The sequence below is a fragment of the Odontesthes bonariensis genome, chromosome 2 (genome assembly GCF_027942865.1).
Source record: "Odontesthes bonariensis isolate fOdoBon6 chromosome 2, fOdoBon6.hap1, whole genome shotgun sequence".
In the NCBI taxonomy this organism is placed as follows: Eukaryota; Metazoa; Chordata; class Actinopteri; order Atheriniformes; family Atherinopsidae; genus Odontesthes; species Odontesthes bonariensis.
In genome coordinates, this window is record NC_134507.1 from 16,850,720 (window position 1) to 16,875,921 (window position 25,202).

General features: G+C 42.0%; 1 protein-coding gene across 4 annotated transcripts in view; it reads left to right on the forward strand.

The window, feature by feature from the left end:
- Window positions 1-21,732, forward strand: part of dlg5a (discs, large homolog 5a (Drosophila)) — a 37,438-nt gene extending 15,706 nt beyond the window's left edge. For 3 of the 4 annotated variants that reach the window (XM_075478368.1, XM_075478369.1, XM_075478371.1), the window contains 26 exons: window positions 792-1,022; window positions 1,989-2,173; window positions 2,314-2,439; window positions 3,291-3,423; window positions 3,546-3,673; window positions 3,762-3,937; window positions 4,059-4,162; window positions 5,299-5,391; window positions 5,602-6,651; window positions 7,075-7,195; window positions 7,289-7,433; window positions 8,331-8,464; window positions 8,580-8,669; window positions 9,009-9,177; window positions 10,943-11,105; window positions 12,089-12,222; window positions 13,077-13,241; window positions 13,367-13,550; window positions 15,689-15,837; window positions 16,537-16,707; window positions 17,736-17,926; window positions 18,019-18,162; window positions 18,386-18,513; window positions 18,746-18,855; window positions 19,379-19,488; window positions 19,635-21,732. In XM_075478368.1, coding sequence (XP_075334483.1) covers window positions 792-1,022; window positions 1,989-2,173; window positions 2,314-2,439; window positions 3,291-3,423; window positions 3,546-3,673; window positions 3,762-3,937; window positions 4,059-4,162; window positions 5,299-5,391; window positions 5,602-6,651; window positions 7,075-7,195; window positions 7,289-7,433; window positions 8,331-8,464; window positions 8,580-8,669; window positions 9,009-9,177; window positions 10,943-11,105; window positions 12,089-12,222; window positions 13,077-13,241; window positions 13,367-13,550; window positions 15,689-15,837; window positions 16,537-16,707; window positions 17,736-17,926; window positions 18,019-18,162; window positions 18,386-18,513; window positions 18,746-18,855; window positions 19,379-19,488; window positions 19,635-19,738 — 4,638 coding nt within the window. In that variant the 3' untranslated portion in view covers window positions 19,739-21,732. The remainder of the gene's footprint in view (window positions 1-791; window positions 1,023-1,988; window positions 2,174-2,313; window positions 2,440-3,290; window positions 3,424-3,545; window positions 3,674-3,761; window positions 3,938-4,058; window positions 4,163-5,298; window positions 5,392-5,601; window positions 6,652-7,074; window positions 7,196-7,288; window positions 7,434-8,330; window positions 8,465-8,579; window positions 8,670-9,008; window positions 9,178-10,942; window positions 11,106-12,088; window positions 12,223-13,076; window positions 13,242-13,366; window positions 13,551-15,688; window positions 15,838-16,536; window positions 16,708-17,735; window positions 17,927-18,018; window positions 18,163-18,385; window positions 18,514-18,745; window positions 18,856-19,378; window positions 19,489-19,634) is intronic. The other variant, XM_075478370.1, reaches the window with a different exon arrangement.
- The last annotated feature ends 3,470 nt before the right edge of the window (window positions 21,733-25,202 follow it).

The window sequence follows — 25,202 nt, forward strand, 5'->3', positions numbered from 1 at the left end:
AGGGACTTGCTTGGGTTCTCTCTATAAATAGTAAACGGTTCACACTTACATAGCACCTTTTAACCTTGTCAAAGTGCGTTTTTTATTCACCCGTTCACAAAAACTCATTCAGAGCATCTTTTTAAGTATTTGCACTCCCAATATGCGGCGCCGTTTTCTCTTCCATCACACACCAATGAGCTTTCCAGGAGCAATGAGGGTTTCAATGTCTTCAAGGTCACTGCAACACATGGCGGGACTGGGAATCGAAACATCTATTTTCCGGATGGAAGACTCAGGATACTTAAACAGCTGAGTCACAGCTGCTTTACTCCCACGACCCATCCATATAAAGTTCTTTGACATATGTTGTATTTTCGCTTTAGCAGTTATTGAATGGACCTGAATCACTGATTAAAAGGTTGAACTTTTACAGACCATTACTGAGTCAACAGATGGCGTCTTTCCCCTTATATATGTCAGACCTGTAACTATGCATACACTTAAACACTATGCCCTGATAATGTTATGTCAAGCTGTTAGATAGCTTGTCTGTTTATGACTTGGGTCGGACGCTAACTCTTGTGGATGAAAGGCCATTTTGACAATGCACGACAAGGAAATGCCCATCGGTGCTTGCCCCTTTTGGAAGACTCCGTCTGAACATTCTGTTTGACGGATGCAGTAGATTTCCAGCTAGTATCGGATCACTCAGCTTTTTTTTTTTTTTTTTTTTTTTTCTCACATCAAATAAATGACTCACATTGTTGAGATGCCCTCGTTTCAGTTTGCCCGCCTTTGTTCTGGGACAGGAGTTGAACTCGTCACTGGTGGACCGTGACAGGGCCATCTGCGAGAGGAACGAGCTTTTAGAGAAGTACTGCCACGAAGTGAAGGACAAAGCGGAGGCCCAGAAGGAGCTGAGCCAGGCCTGCAAAGACATCGAGACGGTCCGGGAGGAGAGGGACGTGGCCCGCAAGGAGAGGACGGAGGCCATCATTCAAAGGGATCAGCTGCTCCGGGAATATTATCAGGCCAGACAAGTAACTACTCGCCACTCCCCTAAGAATCCCTGAAAGCACCCATTGATATGTTTATGATCTACTATTTTGCCTGTCTCATCTGTTGTCTCTGGCATGGCTAATGAATCAAATTCCTAACTATGTTTGCCAAGCACTTACCAGCCTATTCTAAAACCCATACATCTTGTGCTTAAGAGAGATTCTTTCAATAGCTACCAATGAAATCTGTTTGAGAACTTGAGTTACAATTCATATCAACAATAGATTGTGAGTCCTTTTGTGATTTATTCGGACACTAATTCAATGTTACACTCGCCTCGATCCATTCTAAAAGAGGGCAAACACTGCCTGAAATCAAGAGGACATATTGGTGGACCAGAACTGTTACTGCACTCTATCCCCTTGATCATTACCTCCTGTCCCATTTTATCACCCTTGATGTTCACTTCAGTAAGCTGCAAAGGATTTATTAGTGAGAATAGCAGTCTGTCAGCTCAGTAATGCTACGCTGTGGATGATTTAAGGAGAACCAAAGTCCATTTTGGCTCCTCGTTGCGGCATCACACAAATAAAACTCACTTTTCCTGGCGCGGGGCAACCTTTAAAGAAATATTACTTCTGCTCAGGAAAGACAGCACTAAGTCTAACCTACAGTCCGATCTAACTAAAGATGAGTAGCAGCACCAAATCATGCTCTCATACTACAGCCTTGTGCTCTATATCTTATAGTCTTGAAAGGCAGATTTTTGAAGAAGTACCTCTGAGTCCTGCAGGACTGTCAAGATGAGAACCTCTACTATCGACCTTCAAATATCGCTTCTCATTTTAGTGTCACAGATCTTTAGTCTCCACTGTTGTTGCTTTAAATTATTTGATTGATTTTTCTTTTTTCACACACAAACAATATAAACTCTCAGATATTATCTCAAACAGAGATACTGCATGTCACATTTTCTTTAATGAATCCTGTTTAATCAACTTTCCCAGAAACAAGACTCCGCCACTCTGGACATGGAACGAGCCAATAAGGAGATTGAGATGCTTAGGAAACAGTATGAGGCCATGTCCCAGGAACTGAAGGAGGCCACACAGGAGGCTGAAGTGGCCAAATGTCGAAGGGACTGGGCCTTCCAAGAGAGGGACAAAATTGTAGCCGAGAGGGAGAGCATAAGGTCAGTGCGTTTGTTTTAAAGACTGCTGATGGAGCTGAACGGTGCACGCGGTGCTGTAGATCTGAGAGAATCACTGAGTGTTAATACACACATCCTTTTTCTCGCCCTCTCTCACCATCTGTTCCCTCCCCCCTTCCCAGGACTCTTTGTGATAACTTGCGGCGAGAAAGGGACCGGGCAGTCAGCGATCTGGCCGATGCCCTGCGTAATTTGGATGATATGAGGAAACAGAAGAACGACACATTGCGAGAACTCAAAGAACTAAAGTGAGCCTCAACTGTTAAGGCATATAGCACATTAGTGAAAAAGCCCTCAGGTTTGACTCTCTTGCTGTTGTGTTGTGATACTCCGCCATCATGTAGCTCTGCTGTTTTTCTGCCATCATTTCTGCACACCCAGATTAGAGTGTAATCCCAGAAAGCTTTAGTGTTTTGAGCATACATGCATGTCTTATCTCTCACAATCTCTCACTCTCTGCTTATGAATGTTTCTGCATTGCATTTCAAAGCTCCCTCTGCTGGCCGAAGTGTACAAGACAACTGTTACCCAACCATAGCCAGTAGTGTTATGTGATTCTTGACTTTTCTTCAGTTACAGCCTGTCCTGTCACCTTTTCCCTACTCCTGAACCCCAAAATCAATTTTTTGAGGTTCTCCCCTATGCTGTATGTAGCTTAGGCATCACATAGTGACTTTGCAAGTTTCTTTCTCTCTCCCCCAAAAAGAACTATATACCACTGGGGGTTTTAATGTCACCCCTACCCTCAAGGCAGGCCTCAGTAGGACACCATACATCTTACTGACAAAGGGTCATCTACTTTTAGCGCTTCCTGATTTAGATTTAGATTTGATTCCCTAGTTCACGAAACAGAAAGTTTGAGCAAGGACATCTGAATTCTTTTAAAGAATTTGAGCTCAGGTTACAAGAACTTTTCTATATCCATAGTTATATGCACTGCGATTTTGAGAATAGAATGGAGAAAATGATGTTTTTGTCAGACTGGAATTGTTTTTCCTGTTGTCTCTGCCCATCCACTGTTTCGTGGCTGAGCTCTGACTCTGTGTGTGTGTGTGTGTGTGTGTGTGTGTGTGTGTGTGTGATGCCTTTCTTTATTTAGGGAAAAGATGGAGAGTCAGCTGGAGAAAGAGGCCCGGTTCTGTCAGCTTATGGCCCACAGCTCTCATGACTCCGCCATCGACACAGACTCCCTTGAGTGGGAGACGGAGGTGGTAGAGTTTGAGAAAGACAGGGTAAGAGCAGTGCTCAGTGATGCTGTGATATGCTTGAGTTCGACAGACAAACAGAACTTTCACGATGAGTTGACTGACTTTTTAATTTTAATATATATTTTTTTAATTTATTGCCTTCATAGGATGACATGGATTTGAAGGCACTTGGATTTGATATTGCTGAGGGGGTAAATGATCCATATTTACCAGGCGATTGTGGAATATTTGTTACAAGGGTGGACAAAGGAAGTATAGCAGATGGAAGGTTAAGGTATGAGCTGCTCAAATGATCCATTTCATTAATCATTGGGCTTTGAACTCGATCGAATTCCTTATTATTTCTTCTCCTTTGGTTTCAGAGTGAATGATTGGTTGTTGAAGATTAATGACATCGACTTGACCAATAAGGACAGGAAGCAGGTGGTGAAGGCTGTCCTTAATGGAGGAGGATTGATCAACATGGTGGTACGACGAAGGAAGTCTCTAGGAGGAAGGCTGGTCACTCCTGTTCACATCAACCTTGTGGGACATAAAGGTATATTGGATTCTTAATACTAACTTTGCTTGTATGTCACAATATTGTTTCTGTTTCTGGTTATGGGTTATATTTCTATGTCTTGATTTTTTTTCTTCCTTTTTTCTTGTCTGTATCTCAGACAGTGGTATAGGTCTGGAAAGCGGGGTGTTTGTTACTGCCATTGTCCAGGGAAGTCCTGCAGCCAGGGAGGGTTCTCTCACAGTTGGAGACAGACTGATCGCTGTGAGTTATTTTAAACCTCAATAAAGTCCCCCATATATACCACACTGCAGTTGGCACAGGTCCTGTCAGCTTTCTAATCCGGACTTTGATCCATTTCCGTTTCCATGCTCCAAACCCAGATAAGGGGGGGATTTGGCTGAGTATGTGAAGTGGCAGGAGGAAAGTCTCTCCTTTTAATTAAATCCACAAAAACCTGCTGCTCTCGAAGGCCAGGTGAAAGTGTCTCTGGAATTGCAGCTGCAGTATACCCACACCTAAAGGAATTGAGGAGTAAAGATGAGCGTCAGAAATGGAGCAATGACATTTGAAGAGATGAAAAAGTGACTGTGTTTGTAATGCTAAACAGCACAACTCTCAGCTCTCCTGTTAGTTCAAATTAAGCATTAAACCTGTGGATTACCTCGAAATCCTCAGAACATAACAGTACAGTTGTCTCCTCCGTTTTGTCAGGGAACTAATAAAGCAAAAGTTACCTCTGTTGCAATCTTAATTGGTAATGGTAAGTGCTTTTCATGCAATAGAGGATCTTAATCGTGTAAGTTTATTAAATCTGGTCTTACCCCTGTGCATGTCGATTCTGTTGATCAGACTTTGTTTTAATGACAAATTAAATGCTGAATCATGTCCACAAAAAAGTTTGATGTGCTGGTCTGGAACTAAAATGTGGCACTGAATGTCAGTGAGCATTTCTTTCCCCACTTCAGAATGTATCAGTTGTTTATGAAAAACTTCTTTCCTGAGCCACCTTTATGTTTAAAAAAAACTCAGCCATGATTTAGTACCAACTTTTCTCTTCAACATCTCCGTTAGTTTAAGTCCCAGCTTTTTTTTTTTTTTTTTTTTTTTTTTTTTTTGACGGAAATATATGGATTGCAGTTTTTGGGTTCTTGAGTCTGAAATGTGCTGGCCTAGATTTCTTGTGGTTTCCCCGCCATAACCGCATGAGACATCTCAAGTTTGCAGCACTCGCATTCAAAATATTTTTTCCTGGAATGCATTTGTAGATGTTTATCTGGTTAAATAACAACGCCACCAAAGACGTTAATCCACAACAGAAGAATATCAGAGAGACGGCAAGCATTACTTTTCTGTTGAACGACCTGGCCTTATTTCCAGTGTGTCTCTCTGCTCTGCAGATAAATGGAATTGCTCTGGATAACAAGTCTGTGACGGAGTGTGAGGCTCTGTTGAGGAGCTGCAGGGACTCTCTTAGCCTCTCTCTCATGAAGGTGAGCCAGAACTCATCTCGCTTTCTGAGTTCTCAGTGAAAACTTCAGGACTGTTATCTCCACCTTTGCATGGCCTACATAGCAATATTTGAAATGCAGTTGTGGCGTTATCCCAGGTACTGTAATGCCATGTTGTTTTCCAATGTATCGTCGAAAAACTACTGGGTGTTCATTTAATGTTGCTTATTCCTTCTTCTCTCCACCCCACAGTTTTTCCCTCACAGCACGTCAGGCCAGAACATTTTTGAGAGTCTGCGTGAGTCATCAGAGAAGCCAAATGGGCGCATTCACCTGTCAGAGATACACTCCAGGAACAGCCGCAATCTCAAACACAACAGCTCAACACAGACTGACATCTTCTGCCCTGATGTTGGCAGTGCGAGCACTAGTAGTGTCTCTGGGGAGAGGAGGAAGGTCAGAGGTGAATGTGACGAGATGTATGGTGACATGGGCAAGCCATTCTCCACAGGTTCCCTTCATGCCACTAGCCTTCGGCCGGCGTCGGACTTGGGAAGTGGCCGCTATGGGCCCAGTGCTTTCCAAGAGTGCTGTCCCTACCCAAAGGGGCCTTCCTCCTTACCCTTCGAGCCTCTTTCTCCCTCTGACTGCATCACTATGGAGACAACTTTGGAGAAGAAGCACAGTGGGGGCACTTGGCCTAAGATGATGGTGGGAGGTATGTCGGTCGCACCAGATAATGCCAGTCCAGTCACAGCAGCCACCCAACTCTCCATCTATAAATCACCCAAGCAGAGGAAGTCCATCTTCGACCCAGACACTTTCAAACGCCCTGAAACACCTTCCTCTAAGATGGAGTACATGGCAACTAATCAGATTGCAGCAGCAGCCACTGCTGCAGCTTCTCACTCTCCACAGCCTTCAAAGACGGAGTCTCTTTCCTCTTCTTCCACTCCTACCCCAACCCCTCCTACCCCTCCAACTCGCAGCGACTCCTTTAAATTTAAACACAAACATCAAAGCAGCTCTGCCTCCGACTGCACTATCACCTCAGACGGCAAGGGGGAGGCTGCCATCACCATGGCAGCAGGAGAGAGCAGAGAAAGGAGCGAGCGAGAACGAGACAGGAACGGAAACCACTATTTTCTAGACGGCAAGGTCCTCACCTCCAGAAAATCATGTGATGAGGACATTGGCCGTAGTAGAGGGGAGGAGCCAGAGGTAAAGAGGCCACGCCCCAAATCTGCCCCCGCACTTCGACGTAGGATGACCCCTCAAACAATCACTTTTCCCACCTTCCAAGTGAGTTTATTTAACACCTCGCAAGTTGATCTGAAGCTTTTATATATGCATTTCTTCTGCTTACTCGTGGCATCAATTCAAGATGGTTCAGAAGTTTCTCCAGCACGGAGAATACGATGCATTTGGGAAAAACTCAAAATGGGATATTTAAAATCGTTCCAGTGGGCCGAAGTATCCACTTTGTAATAGAATTTACTGCTTGTCAGAGTTAAACCTCTGGGACACTTGCCTTTTGACCAGTGTGTCTAAGTGATTGATACTACAGCAGTGGTGCAGCCACCCAGCTCTGGAGCTGAGTCAGTTCATTTTATCATAGTTCTCGTACGATACCTCCAACAAATTGTAGAGAATTTCTCCCTCGACATGTTATATTCTTAACCGGCTAGGAAATTTGTAACAGCTTGTGTTTGTGATTCATCACAGAGCTACTCCAACGATGAGCATTCACCAGAGCCCCGGGACATGCTGCGTTCTTCCCCCAGTCGCTCTCATAGACACAGTGTCGGCTTTGTCCCCACAGTCTACAATGGCACCCTACCTCCTAGTGAGTTTTTCAAATGTAAAATGCCGGCATTCTATATACAAATCATAAATTCTCCCCATTCTCTAACACGGAGGTGTACCTGTGTCTCGCCAGATTCAGCCCACCGTGGACTGTCTCCTTGCCCTGCAGTGACAGCTGTGATGAGGAATCCAGTGTACACCGTGCGCAGTCACCGCGTTCACACCAGCAACTGTCCATCTGTTGCATCTCAGATATGTCACCAGCACACCCATACCAGGTTACCTCATTTTCACTACCAGGACCTTACATCACTCATGTTTGGAAACTTCCAATTTAAACTTAGCTCTGCTACTGTAGATGGGTTTTAAATCAGTAGAAATTTGCTTTCCATGTGGATCACACCTTGGTCCACCGCTCTTTAAAGTCTTTACTGGAAGGTGGGGAATTTGCTGTAAATAATCCTCATATATACAACCATTCATATGAAGATTATACACAGTTACATTTCACTTTCCACTGACATCCAGTTCTGTTAGAAGTGAAATTATTCAGTCTTAGAGCTGGACACATTTATTGGTCCAGAAAGGCAGAGACTAATATTGTTATATTTGGAATAACTATCTCTGAAATGTAGGGGTAAAGTAAAAAAAAAAAAATTGTGTCATTTTGGATACATGCATCAGTTTTTAAAAATCACATCAATTCTCTTCACTGGCTTCTGTTAGAATATCGAATCACCTTCAAAATTCTTCTAATAATCCCCAAAGCACGAGGTTTGGCCACCAAGTCTATCTCTTATTTGCTTATAACCGCAGGCCTCTCCAGGAATCCAGTGCGAGTATTTAAGCCGTAACAGAATTAGCTCTAACACTGTGGATGCCTTCAGATGTCGTGGTCCACCTCTCTGGAACAAGCTGCCATTGCAAACTGGCTTTAATGTTTTAATGCAAGGCCTCTTTAATTGGGTTGTTTCCGGTAGACCTGTTGCAATAACTAATAATTCTAGATTAACTTGTTTCTCAAAGGCAAAACCACTGACTGAATTTCCTGCTATTTTTCCTTATTGTTGTGTTATTTTGACCAAGCTCAGCCCATTAGTTTTTATTAACTCTTCAGTTGTATAAGCGTTCTAACCAGAAATGTAATTTCTTTTTCTTTTTTTCCCGTTGTCCAGCCCACAGCACCAGGGTCATCTGAGCCTGGACCTGAGCCAGCAGAAGCGTACAAATGACTACTCTGAATCGTCATCGTCACGCAGCAGCAGAGCTTCACACGGTACAAACTCACTGCCCTCCAGCGCACGGCTCGGTCAGTCTGACACGCACGCACTCACGCACATACGAAGGGTCACAGACATCCTGTCCCTTTCTCTTTCTGGACACCGTGTCCAAGCATTCATTCCTGCATCTCTTCCTTCTGTCAGGTTCTTCCAGTAATGTTCAGTACCGCACAGAGAGGATCAAAATCCCCTCCACTCCCCGCTACCCACGCTCCATGCTGGGGTCAGACAGAGGTACTGTGCTCATCATGAAAAATAATAAAAAGATAGATAAATGCTCCAAATGAGTAGATCTAGTCAATTCTTTTCTTCCTTTTCTTTATCTAATGCCTGGTTCACCACTTTTGAGCTCATTGAACTGTAGGATCAGTGTTTCATTGAACATTCATTGCAGTGATGAATGAATGGTTGAACCACCAAGCTTTTTAGTGCCACTTAACATTCATTGTTAATGCAAATACAGTGTCATGAAATGAAATTTAAATTGCAATCAGATTTATGGGCGTTATAAAATGCACCTCCTTGGGAGATTTGAACAGCAGCCTAAACTACACCGTCTTTCCTTAAATCCAGGCTCCCTCTCACATTCGGAGTGTAGCAGTCCCAGTCTCATTACGCCTCCACAATCGCCGCTCAATCTGGAGACTTCCTCGTTTGCCAGCAGCCAATCACAAGGCTCCATTTCCACTTTACCTCGGATATCCGTCAGTCCTGTACCAACAGGGGAGCGCAGGAAAGACAGGTATGATGGAAAATATTGCTCACTGTTCATTTTAAAGGTAATAGAGCAGAAATGAAACAGAAACCAGCTGGTTCATGTGTTTGCATGGTTGTGATGGTCATCTATGTTCCAGGTTTGCTTGTTGACATATTTGTAAATATTTTTTTATGATCTGGCTCTTCAAATATTTAATCTGGAAAAATAGTTAGCTTGCATTCATTGATAATTTGCTAAGCCTATGAGTGTCTAGTTGATCTGAGTGGCCTTGTTGTAGGATGGAGATGCTGAGAAACGGGTGTACATATGCTATAGTTGGTAAATGTTATAGAGTACGAGTATAGGATCATTGCAGGAATGGTACAAATTGGGCTACGTCTGCCTTCAGGGATCCTCTCAGGCTATTTCAAAAGGTGTTGCCACGCAACAAGTCTTCCATGGTCAGCTGTGCAATCCATGATTGAAATTCACATTGAAATCTTATTAAAAATTTCCTCTGTTACAATTTATTTTTTTTTTTTAAATATTCTTTTCCTTTAACATTCCTGTCCCACATTGTATTGATGACACATCTCAGGCTTTTACAGTATTACTGTCGTATGTATGATGTATGTCCCCCATTCTTCTCTTTATCTTCCTCCCGCCTCTTTGCCACCCTCCACTTCCAGATCTCTTTACCGTAATCGCTCTTTTCTAAGGATTCCTCTGGCTGCAAGGCCGAGGTTCTCCTCTCTCAGGAGCCTCAGGTTTGTTCTCCCTCACAGTGCTACGATCAAGGGAATGCCACCACCCTTCCCCCAAGCTCACTTTGTTCTCGTGTTTCGGTGCAGTTAAGTTGGTATAATAATTTCTAGGAGCAGAATACTCTTGTGCAGCTTACATGCATTACGTGGAATGCAAAAGAGGTTTTTTGATGTTTTCACAAATCCCTTTGAGTGTGGTTTAAATTTGAGATTTATATATATATATATATATTTTTTGCATGCAACATTATGAGTTGTGCCTCAGGAAACACACAAACCTTGATTTGCTACACTTGGTGAACTTCAAAGGTTCCGGGTTGTATATTTGCCTGCACATGTCTCCCTCCATGTCGGAAGACCCGGTTATTTCTCAGATAATGCATGTGCCGTCCATGCTCTATGATAGCAACATGGTCAGTATGCATGTGTGCATTTTTGCCTTAAGCCAAGTCACTCTTTATTCTGCACTATGTATGTTATGCAATGAAGTTATTATTCAACATCGAGCTTCTGGGTCATGGTTGTTTGTACACCACCACTCTGTTTACCCCAGTCTCTGGCTGCCCCCCATTTCTTCTTATTTGCCTTCATGAAAGTGGAAGGCATGTCCAAAGCAATTTTGTTGTGTGGACTCACAACGCTCATGCAGATCTCCTTCATGTGAAAGAATGTCACTTTCCTCTTGTGCTTTCACTGTTCACACAGCGTCTGTGTTATCTAAACTTTTCCACTTTCTTCCATAAGCCAGACATAAAACGGTACTCCGGACAGATAAGTCGGTACAGACCTGAGGGGATATTTAAACTCAGGTTCAAACATTCTTCAAACACGTTTTTTTTTTTTTATTCTAGAATTTTAATCAGATTTGGTTTTTGCATAATTCAAAGGCTTGGGTCAGTAGTAACTGCCCAGAGCTGTAAATAAATTGTTCAGCCTAGCAGTGATGGCGTCACATCACCTTTTGCCGTCTCTACATCCTATGTGGTGTCCCTCAGCCGCTTTCTTGTGGTGCTGTTCATTAATGCAGATTTACTCTTTCCCACTAGACCATACTTGGAGGAACCACGCAATGTCATTGTGCACAAAGGTGCAGAGCCGCTGGGAATCTCCATTGTCAGCGGGGAGAACGGAGGAATCTTTGTCTCAAAAGTTACTGGAGGTAGCATCGCCCACCAAGCAGGGTTGGAGTATGGAGACCAATTACTGGAGGTGTGAACAACCTACTGAATGTCACAATTATTATTGTCCTCAAGTAGCATAAATAAGAATGCATTGTCAGTTGCCTGTAAAATGCTTGAATAACACAGGTACCGCTAATACATGCCAAAGTGCTTTACAGCAGGTAATAAATAAAGAGAAGAATAAGTAAAAACAAATAAAAATGATAAAAGAACAGTGAAATCTATAAAATATAACAAAATCGATTAAGATAAAAGAGCCATCATACTACTGGGTATTAAAAGCAATCCTAAATAAATAAGTAGGTTTTTAGCCTAGATTTGAAGAGGCTAAGTCATTTCACTTGGTGCAGTATATTCATGCTGTATAGCTTCACTTACAGCACTCCAGTATTTCAATACCACCTGAAATGCAGACACCAAAAAAGTGTTTTGACTGCTGGCTGAGAATCTGTTGCGAAGTCTCAGCAAGTAGGTATCAACTGTACCGATTGATGTTACACACACAGTGAGAAACACTTTACAGCTTGAGATGGTTTAAAAGAAAACTGCTTTTAGGTTTCTTCACATTCTTCATTTTATTCCTGTTTTATCCACCTAATTCACTTGGAAATGAAGGCCCATATTTACTTCAGTGGTCTTGATCATTAATCCTTTTCAGTATAGTCATGTTGCAGTGGCTGATGTGCATGCATTGTGTAGATGAGACAAAGGACAGTTACAGGACTGTAATTAAGTGAGCAATGCCTCAGCACTTCTGAATTGTGTAATGGACAAGCAGTGTTGCAAGGAGAAATAATGGCTGCCTGGGTTTTAGAAAATTGAACACTTTAAAACTTAGAAATGGATGTAAAGCTAATCCCTGCCAACTCCCATGAGTATCTTTTCCACCAAGTATTTCTTATCATTTTAGGTCCTTTACAGACTGGACACATACATTTTTCTCCCTTTTCTTTTCGTAACATAATCTGTCCTAGAATTGTCTTCTTAATTGCACTTTTCTTTCTTCATCAGTACAATGGCATCAACTTGCGGAACGCTACTGAGCAGCAAGCGCGCCTCATCATCGGCCAGCAGTGTGACACCATCACCATTATGGCCCAGTACAACCCACACATGTACCAGCTTGGCAACCACTCTCGCTCCAGGTAAAACCTTGTTTTGTGGAGAATTGTGCACCAGTTGTTTATTTTGAATCCCATTTGTTTAGCTTTGCTGATCCCTAAAATCCTGAATCAATTCCAGTAAATGATTTGGTCTAAATTCTTGTTTTTGTTTGTTTTTCCCCCCTCTAATGGGCTGTAAAGTCAGATGATACTTTGATTTGCTTTTTGGTTTTTTTCTTGGAAAAGGCATATGAAAAAAATCTCTGAAGCAGCAGCTGCACATAAAGGTCTCAGTATAAAGATGTCATGTTGGCCTTTTGACCTTCTCAACATGCTTGGTTAAATCTGACTTATACTGGAGTTTTGAGGCTTTTGACTGAGTATGTATTTGCCTAATACAGTTCATTATTCTAAGAGAAACTTACAGCAAACATTTTGATAAAAACATGCTCATTTTGTTAAACTTTTTTTGGTCATTATTATATCCTAATGCAGCACGTCCTAACAGTTTAATGATAAACTTGAAAGCCTTGCATTGCCAGAAATGTGCAAATGCCAAAGAACTCCATGTGATATATCCATTTCCTTGTGGCATTATAAACGGGTGCAGAGCATAATACCTCAGATGAACAACACATCATGCTACACTGTTATTATTTATAACCAAAGTTACAAAAGGCTGAATATCTTGATATGTCGCATTGAAAGAGGATGCGTTTTCTTTTTTGTATGACTGTAGCAACTTGCAGTGTGGCCCAACATGGTTCCGGTTTATCTAACATGCACCACATGTTAGCTAAATGTTTGTCAGCTCAGACTGTTTATGAATCTCATTGAACACGACGTGCGTGCAAATTCATTAGCACAGCTAAAATTTCTGACATTTGTTCCTGCAGCTCTCGTCTGGAGCCGGTCAGCACTCAGTCGACTCCCCAAGGGAGCGGGTCTGCAACTCCTGACAATCACTCAACCATCGATACTCTCAGCGAACAAGACGAGGGCACACTCACTCCATCCTCCAAGCAGACCACGCCCACCACTAGCCCTCAGAGTTTCATCAGGTAAAAATGTGCGCAAAGAATACCAAAAGATCAAATATCCGCTCCGTACCAATAAATATATGTAAAGAGTGCTCATATCTTGTCCCACCCACCTAACCATCATCTCTGACTGACACTTCCTCCAGAGTGCCATCAGAGGGCAGCAGGAAAGTGGCTGAGCCCCGGCTGGTGACAGTGCGTCGGCCTGGTGTGGAGGTGGGCGTCATGCTCTGCGGAGGTAACCTACGAGGCGTTTATATTGAGAGCGTGGATGAGGACAGTCCTGCCAGAGGCCCTAATGGGCTTCTTACTGGGGACCTCATTCTGGAGGTATGGACTCGATACAATAACTGCTCGTACTCAAACTTGCATGCTTGGGCAAACCTGTACACACTGAGTCTGATTTTAAAAAAAAAAAAGTTTTATTTGTTTATTTATTTATTTTTTTTAAATCTATGTTTGATGGCTTTCACATAAATTACAAACATTTCATCAGTGTAACAGTTTTCTGTCATATTTACCAATTTTTAAGTTCATTATGTATTCTCTTGAAAACACAAGTTGATTAATTAGTCGGACTTCAGTCAATTTGACATCATGTTGTGGACTTTTTGTTTAAAGGGATAGTTCGCCTCTTTTGACATGAAGCTGTACGACATCCCATACTAGTACAGTAATATTATTTATGAACATTTTCCTACCCCCCACTGCGTCCTGCGAGCTGAGTTACAGTCTCGTTTTGGGGGTGAAGTAAGTAGTCCGGCTAGTTGGCTGGGGCTTCACAAATAAAACGTTTTGCTTCTGAAAAGAATATGCATTCAAAAGAGTAATACATTTGCATCCCAAAATCGTATCTTCCGAAAAGGTTACACCTCACAATCGCTTGGCGCTAGGTTGCAGTATCAATGCGCGCTGCCGCCTGCCGACAGCTGCGCCTGTTTCTCGGTGTTTAATAATGTAATGCCAACGGAGGTGGAGAGCTACTGCTGCCACGAATGGGAACTCATCATGCCACAGATGCAAGACCTTTCAATTGATGAAGAGGCCAGTGTACCAGCTTCTGTTCTGTCTGCATCACAAATCATAAAGACTTCCCCGCAATCCTGACTGCAGGGGTCTGGCAGACCTTTTTGCACGTTCCCAAAATTAACTGGAAGAAGCGACCCAGGCCAGCTCTCCACCTCCGTTGGCATTACTGGGCGCTTCGAACAAGTGCACCACCATTTGTGGGTCACCCTGTGTCTCACAGCTGCAGCTGTGGCTCCAACTTCAGCTGGGACCACTTCTCTCTCTCCCTGCCCGTTCTAACTCCATCTGGTGAAGTTCGGCATCTGTATATTCTGGTTCATAAAGATATCCCTTTAGCTCTGCGGTAAAAGGGATGTCTTCATCATCGGTGTCGTAGTCAGACATGATTACGTTAACTTTCCGAGCAGTAAACACCGAGAAACAGACGCAGCTGTCGGCAGGCGGCAGCGCGCATTGATACTGCAACCTAACCTAGCGCCAAGCGATTGTGAGGTGCAACTTTTTCGGAAGATACGATTTTGTGATGCAAATGTATTACTCTTTTGAATGCATATTCTTTTCAGAAGCAAAACGCTTTATTTGTGAAGCCCCAGCCAACTAGCCGGACTACTTACGTCACCCCCAAAACGAGACTGTAACTCAGCTCACAGGACGCAGCGGGGGGTAGGAAAATGTTCATAAATAATATTACTAGTATGGGATGTCGTACAGCTTCATTTCAAAAGAGGCGAACTATCCCTTTAACGCTAAACATGAAGGTCTAATGCCACTTTTTGAAGTGAACTCAGACTTGACGTTTTCAGTTTCCTCATTCTTGAAAACCTTTTTTCATGCTGCAAACTCGAGCACTGCCAGAGGGTGCTGGCATTTTCCTTCCTGTCAATTTTGTTTCTTTATTTTTTTTTCATTGATCTTCTCACAGTCGGTGTTGGGTCTCATTCCACTTTGGTAATTTATCTGAAACACCACAAATTCAAGATAGACATTTCCTTGCATGCTCCTGCTTAAGCTCGCTGCCACAGAGAGCCTGCTATCTGAAAAGCCATGCAGCTCCGTCATCAGGCTGCACAGCATCCGTCTGTTCTGCAATCTCCCTGTTTGTTTACTTCCCTCAAACATGGCACAAATCAATTCTGCAACTCTTTAATACTGTTGAAAGCTCGGAGGAAATGTAGCCATTTACTAGTGGAGCTTGCACGGTCAGAGGAAATTATTTTCCATCCATTTTCTATAGCCGCTTAATCTAACCTGGACAGGTCGCCAGTCCATCACAGAGCCACACGGAGACAAATGAGACGCACTGGAAATTATTTTGCTAAGTGTAAACACTGGTCAAATTTCTCTCTTCTTCACTCTTAGTTTTATTTTTGTCCCTATGATGTGATGTCGAAGTTCCTGCTGTTTTAATTTCCCCGTCTTCATCTCCTCTTTTCTCTCAGTATAACTCGGTGAATATGAAGAATAAGACGGCAGAGGAGGTTTATGTTGAGATGCTGAAGCCCGCAGAGACGGTCACATTAAAGGTGCAGCAACGGCCTGATGACTTCATCGTGGTCAAAGATGTTCCAGGAGATGGCTTCTATATTAGGTGTGTGTGTGTATAAATGTCCCTATTACCCCTACAAGTAGATGTTTTCCTGCATTATCCAACACAGTGCTGCAAAAGCTCTTCAAACTTTTCCAAAGCAGCTTCATCTCTTCCTCCTGCGTTTTATAGACTCACACCCGTCTGATAAGCTAGACTCTTTGTCATCTAACCAATTATGTCCCAGATCCTTTGTGCGACTGCAGCGATAATAATCACACCACAGATTTAGGTGATCTAATCCACTTTTGTTCCTTGTCTTTTTTCCAGGTCATTAAAGCTACGCTGTATACCAATGGAAAATGAAGTTTTAAAATAGTCACATTTTATTGTTGAGTCTGTCTGGGGTGTGTTGCCGCAGCTGCTGCAGTCACTTGTCTTATAGACAAACAGGCTTGTGATGTCATCTGCAGTAAATACACTCGGCTTGCCTAGCTGTCACAGATGGGCCGCTCAGGAATGAGTTATGAGACTCCGACAGGAGGCGAGCTTGGCCTGTATTGTTAATAGATCTACTCCTTTTATATTTCCTTTCTTACCTCTTTCCTGTCTCGCCAATTCTTAATCTTGTTCTCCTCACACCCACCAGGTCTGATACCTCACCTTCCTTCTCATTTTTCTCAACTTCATGCTCCTTTGCTGCTTCGTTCAGCTCTGCTCTTCATAACTCACCATCTATCTTTGTCCCTCTCCTCCCACCAGAGCACTTTACGACAGGGTGGGGGAGGCTGAGGGGGACCTCAGTTTTAAGAAGGATGACATCCTGTACGTGGATGAGTCTTTACCAAAGGGCAGCTTTGGGACCTGGATGGCCTGGCAGCTAGATGAGAACGCACAGCAAATCCAGAGAGGACAGATCCCCAGCAAGTACATGTGGGTGCAGAATGCGGTGCACACTTACACACATTCACGTTTGAGCTAGTGGATAGTTGGTAACAGCTGTGAAAACAATCTATGTCATACCGCTGCAATGTAGGGATTATATATGATGTAACTTATGTCCTTGTGCTGGTCCTGTCCTAACCTATGTCCTGTACTAGTAGTACAAGGTCTCCTTAGCTTGCAAAACAACTCTTATGTTCTGGCCTGGAGGACCAGCAATTTTAAATAGATATGAAATGTTTGACTTTTATATCTATCTGAACCCTTACAGTGGAAACACAAGTGTTTTGTTTTTTTAACAACTGACCAAAAATCTGCGCTTTTATCCTTTTTCTTTTTTTAAAAGCTCACCCCTCCTATCACTTTGACCTCTAACTTTTTATCACCAGTGCAGCCGCTCAGAATGAATTTAAAGACATTTGAGAGACCACAACCATATTTGTTCCGGTCCAGGTGCTGGAGCCAGAGTCTAACTTGGATTCAGGTTTTTTTTTCTGTTTCAACCAAAGCTCAGTCCTATGCTAGCACAACTCTTTGCTGGGCTGGAGCAAAGAGACATTGACGTAGGTGGATGGAGTTATGGAGACCATTCAGACCAGCTAAAAAGTTGTGAACGTCATGTTTGAAAATCCAGAGCCAGGGGAACTTTCAGTTGCCTAACTCCATGAAGAACATTAAAAACTGAGCTTAAAAAAATCAGTAGTGTAATCACACGAGCTCACGTGTTATATTTCCAGTCACATCTGTGAACGCTACCAGTGTTGCATGTTGTCATATCGTCAGATGGCATTTATAGATCAAGCTGGAAACGGCATGTATAGATTAAGTTTGTGGAACCGCTCATAAATACCAGTTAGTGTTTGAATCATCAGTCAATGTTGCAGAGAGCACTCGCATTGTCTCTAATACCAGAGAACCAGAGCCAGCACGGGAACTGCTTTAGTCGAAAAGGTGTTAAAAATTAAATTATTAAATTAGTTAAAGTTAAAAATCTATGTTTTTGTTTGTGTGTGGTGTAGGATGGACCAAGAGTTTTACCGCAGACACAGTGTGACCGAAATGAAGGAAGACTCCAGTAAGATTCTCTCTGCAGCAGCCCGCAGATCCTTTTTCAGGAGGAAACAGAAGCAGAAACGCAGCAGCTCCAAAGACAGCAAAGAGATGGTGGCTCTGGATACCATCAGCACAGATTCCATCCCGTTCCTTGATGGTGAGAAGAAAGGTTTAGGCTTTGTGTGTAGAAATATCAGGCGGCGTCAAAGCGGCTACATAAACTGGATATTTGTGTGTTCTTCTGGTCAGACTGTGTGAGCCTGGCATACCAGCGGGTCCAGAAGGTGGAGTGCACCTCCCCCCGACCAGTTCTCATACTTGGGCCTCTCACTGACCCTGTCAAGGAGATGCTGGTAAAAGAATCTCCCGGGAAGTTCTGCAGATGTGTACTGGGTGAGTTGACCTCATCTAGGTGTTTGTCACCTACGAATCAGGGGAATAAATGGTGCATCTACCTTCTTCAGTTTTCATATATTTCTATAATGAAAGTCAGATTTTTAAGCTGAGGGTTCAGCAAACATTTAATTTGCACTTTTCTATACTTTGTCTCATAGGCAGTTGTTGATATATGTTTTTTTTTTTCTTAAAACTTGCACATTTTCTTCCATGTTTGCAGAGGTGATGAAGGCATCCCAGCAAGCCATCGAGCGTGGCGTCAAAGACTGCCTCTTTATTGACTACAAGCGCAGGAGTGGACATTTTGATGTGACCACTGTGGCTTCTATAAAGGAAATAACAGATAAGGTATTTGTCGGCGTCGTCTTGTTCTCATCAGATGATATCAGGTGGGATGATGTGGCTTCTGTCTGCCTTTAACCTCTGCATTTGATCAAGATAAGCCATCCCTTGTGCAGCTCTTCGGTTTTAGATTCCAGTGAACGAGGAGCGCGATTCTTGCTTGTAACATCAATTGTTGATTGAATTACTTTTAAAGTCATGCTCTTTTATTCTACTCGTTATTTCCTTTTTGGTTCAGGGCTGTCACTGTTTGCTTGACATCGCCCCACACGCTATCGAAAGGCTCCACAGCGTTCACATTTATCCTATTGTTGTCTTCATCCGCTACAAAAATGCCAAGCAGATCAAGTAAGTAGCTGCCTGTTTCATAACACAAATTAGAAGAGAATGATGATGGGGATATCTTGTTTGTGTTACAACCCTGTCCTATGTGTGTGTGTGTGTGTGTGTGGTTGTTTGATGGATTAATGAAGCGGGATAAGCCTTCACACTCTCCATTCCAACACAAAACTCTTTGACGCTTCTGTCAAACATCCCACTTCCACACACGTATATAATCCCAAACATCTGGTCAAACACGCCTGCCTTTTCTCCTTCTCTTTTTTTTTTTTTAAATCTTTTAGTACAGGGCTGTTTCCCTTACTTTCTTGGTATTAAATGGTTCCTAGCATTCATCTAATTTTCTAGCTGCCCATTGAACTGTAGTAGTTAGCATAATTTGTGTATCAGTTGAACAGATCCATTTATATTTGAAGTTTTAGAGGCTTTTAGTGATTGAAGCTTAATTGAAAAATAATCATAATGTGAGAAAGTGGCCGCTGGTGCGTCTTAATTGGCTCAACTGAATGGATATCTCCTGTTTTGTTCGCAGGGAACAGAAGGATCCAATTTATCTACGGGACAAAGTATCTCAAAAACATTCCAAGGAGCAATTTGAAAGTGCACAGAAGACAGAGCAAGAGTACAGCAAGTTTTTCACAGGTTTGTATGCAAGCAAATCCTCTTCCGGAGACATTCAGACCATAAATGAGCATTGCTAATGCACTCTTTTTTAAATTTGTTTGTTTGTTTTACAACACAGAGTTTGTTTTACCGCTATGATAAATGGTGCCGTTTTTCTTTTTCAGGTATTGTCCAAGGTGGCACCCTCCCTTACATTTGCACTCAGATCATCACTATTGTTGATCAAGAACAAAGTAAAGTCCTGTGGACTCCGCTTGGCTGCCCCTAGAGGAGACTGGCTGCCACTACAGCGAGCCTCAGCTCTCATCTCCATTCCCCAAACTCTAATTAATCCTTTCATACTATACCAATAGGTACACTATAGTGAGCTAGTTGTGTAAATTATTGATATTTTTTTATTTTGTCTTTGTTATGATTTATAATCAGAGCCTCCTTTATTTCTGATGTACTCCGGAGCAGGTTAGTAGCACTGGATATCAACGTTTAAGTTCAATCAGTCTTCCCTAAGGATTTCTGGTGGTGTATTTGTAATGCTGCATTGTAAGCATCCGTTTACAGTCACAAGACAAGTCTGAATATTGGTGTTCAATATTTGCTTGGTTGCGTGTCCCTCCCCCTCCTTGTTCACAAACCTCAACACTAATGAAGTTCAATCACCCCTGACCCCTGTGTACTAAATGAGATTTGTGGTTTCCCTACAATTATGCACCCATTTGATGATGACTGACAACTAATTGTATTTCTGTGTGTGTGTGTGTGTGTGTGTGTGTGTGTGTGTGTGTGAATGTGTGAGAGTCAGAACTTTAAGACTGTTGATCACAATTGTAAAGACAATTTTAACTGAATTGGGTCACGGTTGTTGGCATGGACACAATGCTATAGAAATGAAATGCCAGGATCAGACATCACATTCTTCGTGGTGTCATCACAAAAGTGCAAAAACCATCAAACCTTTTCATATATGTAGCTTTGACTCTGCTGAAGCCACCTGCCAGCAGTCACTGACGTTTGCTCTATGCATCGTGTCTCTGTAGTAGTTTGTGTGTGGACAGTTTATGGGCCTTTCAGAAGTGCCTTTGGAGAAGAAGCCTGGTCTGAAACCAGCCCTAAGTCACTTAGCCAGAACACTGAGGAGTTTCAATTTACCCATCGCGGACAAGATGCATTAAGGGCCGATTTGAGACCAGTACAGTTTACAGAGCATGGCACTGGTGAGGTTTGGAGGTTGAGGCCGACGTGGCGGCCAACGGGTTAACTCCTCTAAATGCACTCCAGGGCTAGACAGACCACTGTGTAACTACCATTCATTCTCTGTAACATATATTTAACAACAATATAGAGTATACCATATACAGTATGCAGATACATCTGGAAAAAACATATAGAGATGACTATATATTACATTTATTTTCTCTAGGTAACACACCTAGGAACTTCTGGTGGTCAAGTCATGTTAGTATTTTATTCTGACTTTTTTTTTTATCAAAGAATTTATTCTAGGTTTTTATCGTGGTTGGTTGTCAGTCACTTATCAATGTACTCATTATAAGACACACTATGAAGCAACGTTTGCAGGGTAATACCTTCGAGAATCCGTTTAAATGTCAGTGACTTTTCATTGTTATTTAATTGTATTTTTTATTATTATTCAGGAGGCAAAAAAACGAACAAAAAAAATTAACAAAAATATTCTGCCCTTCCTCAAAAACCATATCTTATATCTTATTGTGCCAAAATCCACTAAGGCAACTTTATCCTTTTATTTCTATTTTGCACTCGTTTATCTGTGAACCTTAAAACATGTGACTGTTCCTAGGTTTCCAGCAGGCTATGAATAGGTACTATAATTTCTACTGTAACTAATTTGTGTTTTTATGTATCGCATCAGTTCCTTACATTTCATTGATGGCCTTTTATTCTTAATTTGAAAAAAAAAAAAAAAAAGGATCACTTCTTATTTGAATTATTAAAAAAGGGATCTATTCTTGCACAGTTTTTCAAATGAAAATTTGTCCACGTGTTCGCCTATTGGGTTAAAAGAGTAAGCAGAAGCAGACTGTAATGTTACTATTTTTCTGAGTAGTTAGCATAAGCCTACATTAGAGCAGGATATACCGTAAAATGATTGCATATTTAGAGAAAGGATCTTTAAAGAGTTTAGATGCCAGGTACTGATTGAACTTTTCTTTTTATTAAAAAGAATGTGATTTGTATGTTGAAACATTAACATGAGAATAAAACTCATTTTTCGGTATCACATTATGGAATTGGTCTGCGTCTTTGTTTTTGCCTACAGTTCTAACTGGAAAAAATAGTTGATTAAATGCTCGGTAACTGCTGTCTCAGGCCTCTCAGACGGTGCCTAAGAAAGTTTTGCTTTAAGATGTTCAACAGGTTCTGCTTCCTATGACTCTGCAAGCCGAGTTGAGAGAAATGATCCGCCTTTGCTGTAAAATGCGACGGTGTCTTTCAGAGAAGTTAAAGGACAAAAGTCAATCCATTTCACTGAAGGCAGCAGCGGATGGATGAAAGTGTCTGATGAAATGCCATCAATTACTGAGATGAGATAAGGATGTGTGACAATATCTGCCTGGATCTCGGAGATAAAGATGCGGCCTTGCCTCAGAATGAAAAAAGCAGCTGATTGACTCTTTGGCTCCATCACAGTCTCAGCAGCTTGTCGGCTATAAATCATGTTGCACTTTGAAGTCTTCACGCTAGAAAACGGATTCGGTCAAGTCAAATAAGCTTTTTTCCAGAATTCTGTTAATTGTGCATATTTCGGATGCTATGAACAAATCTTATGAGCATCATACTGTGGTCAAAATATCTGACGCTTCCCTGTTGCCATGAAGACCAGGCATTTATTTGACCACTAAAAGCCATAACTTTACCGGGTGAAAATGGTCTTTTTTTTTTTTTTTGAGAACATAAAAAAATGAACATGATTTTTTTTTTTTTTTTTTTTTTTTTTTTTTGGATCTAGAAGCTTCTTTCAGCTGGTTGTTTCTGCCACTCTTCTGTCGCCATCTTTAGGATCTTAAATTTGAAGGAGTCCTTCATGTGATGGCAGACTTCAGATCTTTTCAAACATTTTCAGTAGGATTTGGGTCAGAACTCTGCTTTGATCAGTTTTAAACAGGTCATCAGCGCAAAAAAAAAAACATGACATGCACTTCAAACCCTTTTTACACTTGGTAACTTGTCTCACCCTAAAACATTTGGTAACCTTTTAATTCCATCATTGTTTTGATGTGTTCAGTATCTGTTCTACCAGTTTATGGAAAAAGAAAAGAAAAATTGACCCACAATAAGATTAAATTTCTACCGTGCTTCTTTGCAGGAAGTTTTTTTTTTTCTTCTCTTTTTTTCATTATGGGCATTTCTTTGCCAATAAACAAAATGTTTGCATAATTTCCCAAATGAGGGCTATACGTAGTTCATACCGCTACAGGGTAGCCTGAAGCTAAACATATTTTTAACATTAGAAAATTCTAAAAGTTGTTTTCCTTGCAACTGGACATCCTGTAGCTACACCACATAGTTCTGGTTCATTGAGCTCCTCTAGCTTGAAGTTAATTCCTCTGAGACCCTTATCCAGAGTCACATGGTCTTCTAGCCAATAATACCACAGTGAATGACCACCCTCCAGCTGGCTGTCAAGTTCATTGGGACAAGAAATGCACCGAGTGTCTCCAAATTACCCACCATAATGGCTGAAAGGGCCGGCAACTAAAGCAATGTAGTTGCACATTTGTAAGAACATTCATTGTTTGATAATGTTTAGTCTCTGGAGGAGAAGGTTGTGCAAAGTTTTGGTTACTAATTACAGACCAACTCTGATCTACTGGTATGTGGAGTTCTACTGTACAGTGTTCCAACCTCCTTATATCCTCCAAGACCCCGCTTCCCTGTTTTTAGATAGGAGTAGGATCTCACTCTTCAGTCAGGGTGTCTGTTTCAAGACAGCTGATGACAGCTCAACTGAACTTGAGAAGTCTCAAGTGTGACAGCGGAGGATCTTTGTAGTCCGCACCGGGAGGCTACGGCCTTTCTCGGCTCCTGTCAGATGTTGTTATTGAAGTCAAGTTCCGTTCTCTTTCCCACCAATCAGCAAGATGAGATAGATTTGTCCTTTCGTCTTTCCTCTGGTTCTGTCTCGTGTTAACTCTTGCATCTTCCAATGTCCCTGCAGGATTACCACCTGAATGCCCCCATGCTTATATCCTCACCTGTCAGTGCTTCAGTTCTATTGCCCCACAGGAACTACTCACCCAACCACTATCATTTCATGGGGGGCAATCAATTCAAGCCTAACTCCCTTAGCAATAAACACTACCAGGATTTATCATGGCACATAATGTTGTGCTCATTTTCTGACTTCCACATCGAGATTTACTGTTGATTTGGAATTGTCTTGCACATAATCTGGTACTAATAAATTTCTCGTTGTTTCCCTTTCATTTCCTTTCCCTTCCCTGACATTTACACCACGTTACACCAAGTTACACCAATAGTTTTCACTTTTTAAAATAAAAATGATTTTTTTTGGAAACAAAATAACAGGGTTCCCTTAGCACATGCCCCCCATTTTTTTGTAGCATTTAATGTGACAGTTCACCATTTTACCAGCAGGAGGACAACTTCAGAGCTGCTGTTCAAGCCTGTACCCAAAGTCAATCCAGCTGCCTGAACACTTCCAGATCAGATGCTGTGTTGTGGCACCTCCACACCAACGGACACTAATTAAGCTCTCTAACCTCAAACAAGTCATTGCCTTGAAGTTTCTTCTTGCTCTAAATCTCATATTTAGTAGCCTGTGCATACCAGTGCTGGACAGCGTCTGTTTTATGTGAAGTCAGAATGCTTCCACATACAGTCATAACTCTGAAATGCTATCATTTCAAGATTGGCGCGTCCCCAGTGTTTTACAGCTCAGCTCAGGTTAAAAGTCTCAGTGGTTATAGCAGCTATTTTTGTTGAAGCACTTATATTTCCTTGATAGTAAATTACTATCATAAAACACACATCGCACTTAGACAGTTTACTTAGTTTACTTTTTCAAATGATTTGTGCTTGAGATTAAGTGTCATAACTTCCCACTTTGTGAGATATTTATGACTTATTTGCTAAAAGAAATGCTTCCTGATATTTCTTATTTCGCCTCTATTTTAATCACACAGATTGAAGCAAAAACGAATGACTCTGCTGCTGCTTGAAGCATTATGAAAGACATGAGGCAGATTAATAGGACTTTATTGCAAAAACAACCTCCAAAAAATTATATATATCTGGAGCCTTGTGACACAGGTGGCAGAGCACCTGCCCTAGTCCGGTGCTCACGGGGTCAGTGGTTATTCAGGGCCACAAGCCAGCTGTTTCCTCATATCGTTTGCTCTGGATGGCTACTTGAGGGCGTCCTGTGTGCAGCCATAAACTACGGCGACTCATCACCGTCATCGCCAATCCACACCTGTTTCTGGCCTAATATATGAGCTAAAAATGTAAGCATATTGCAGTAATTGAGCGGGAGGGACATGTACAGTGTGTATGTAAATGTTTCCAAATGAAAACAAGGAAGCCCATCATGCATGGGTGAAAAGCCACTGTCTCCATAACTGAAAAAGGGGAGCACTATCTTTGATGAGAATTCAGCACAATAGTATTTCCATGGGTGCAGTTGTCTACGTAATTAACCCCCCGGGGCTACATTCTCCCCGGGGGATATATAG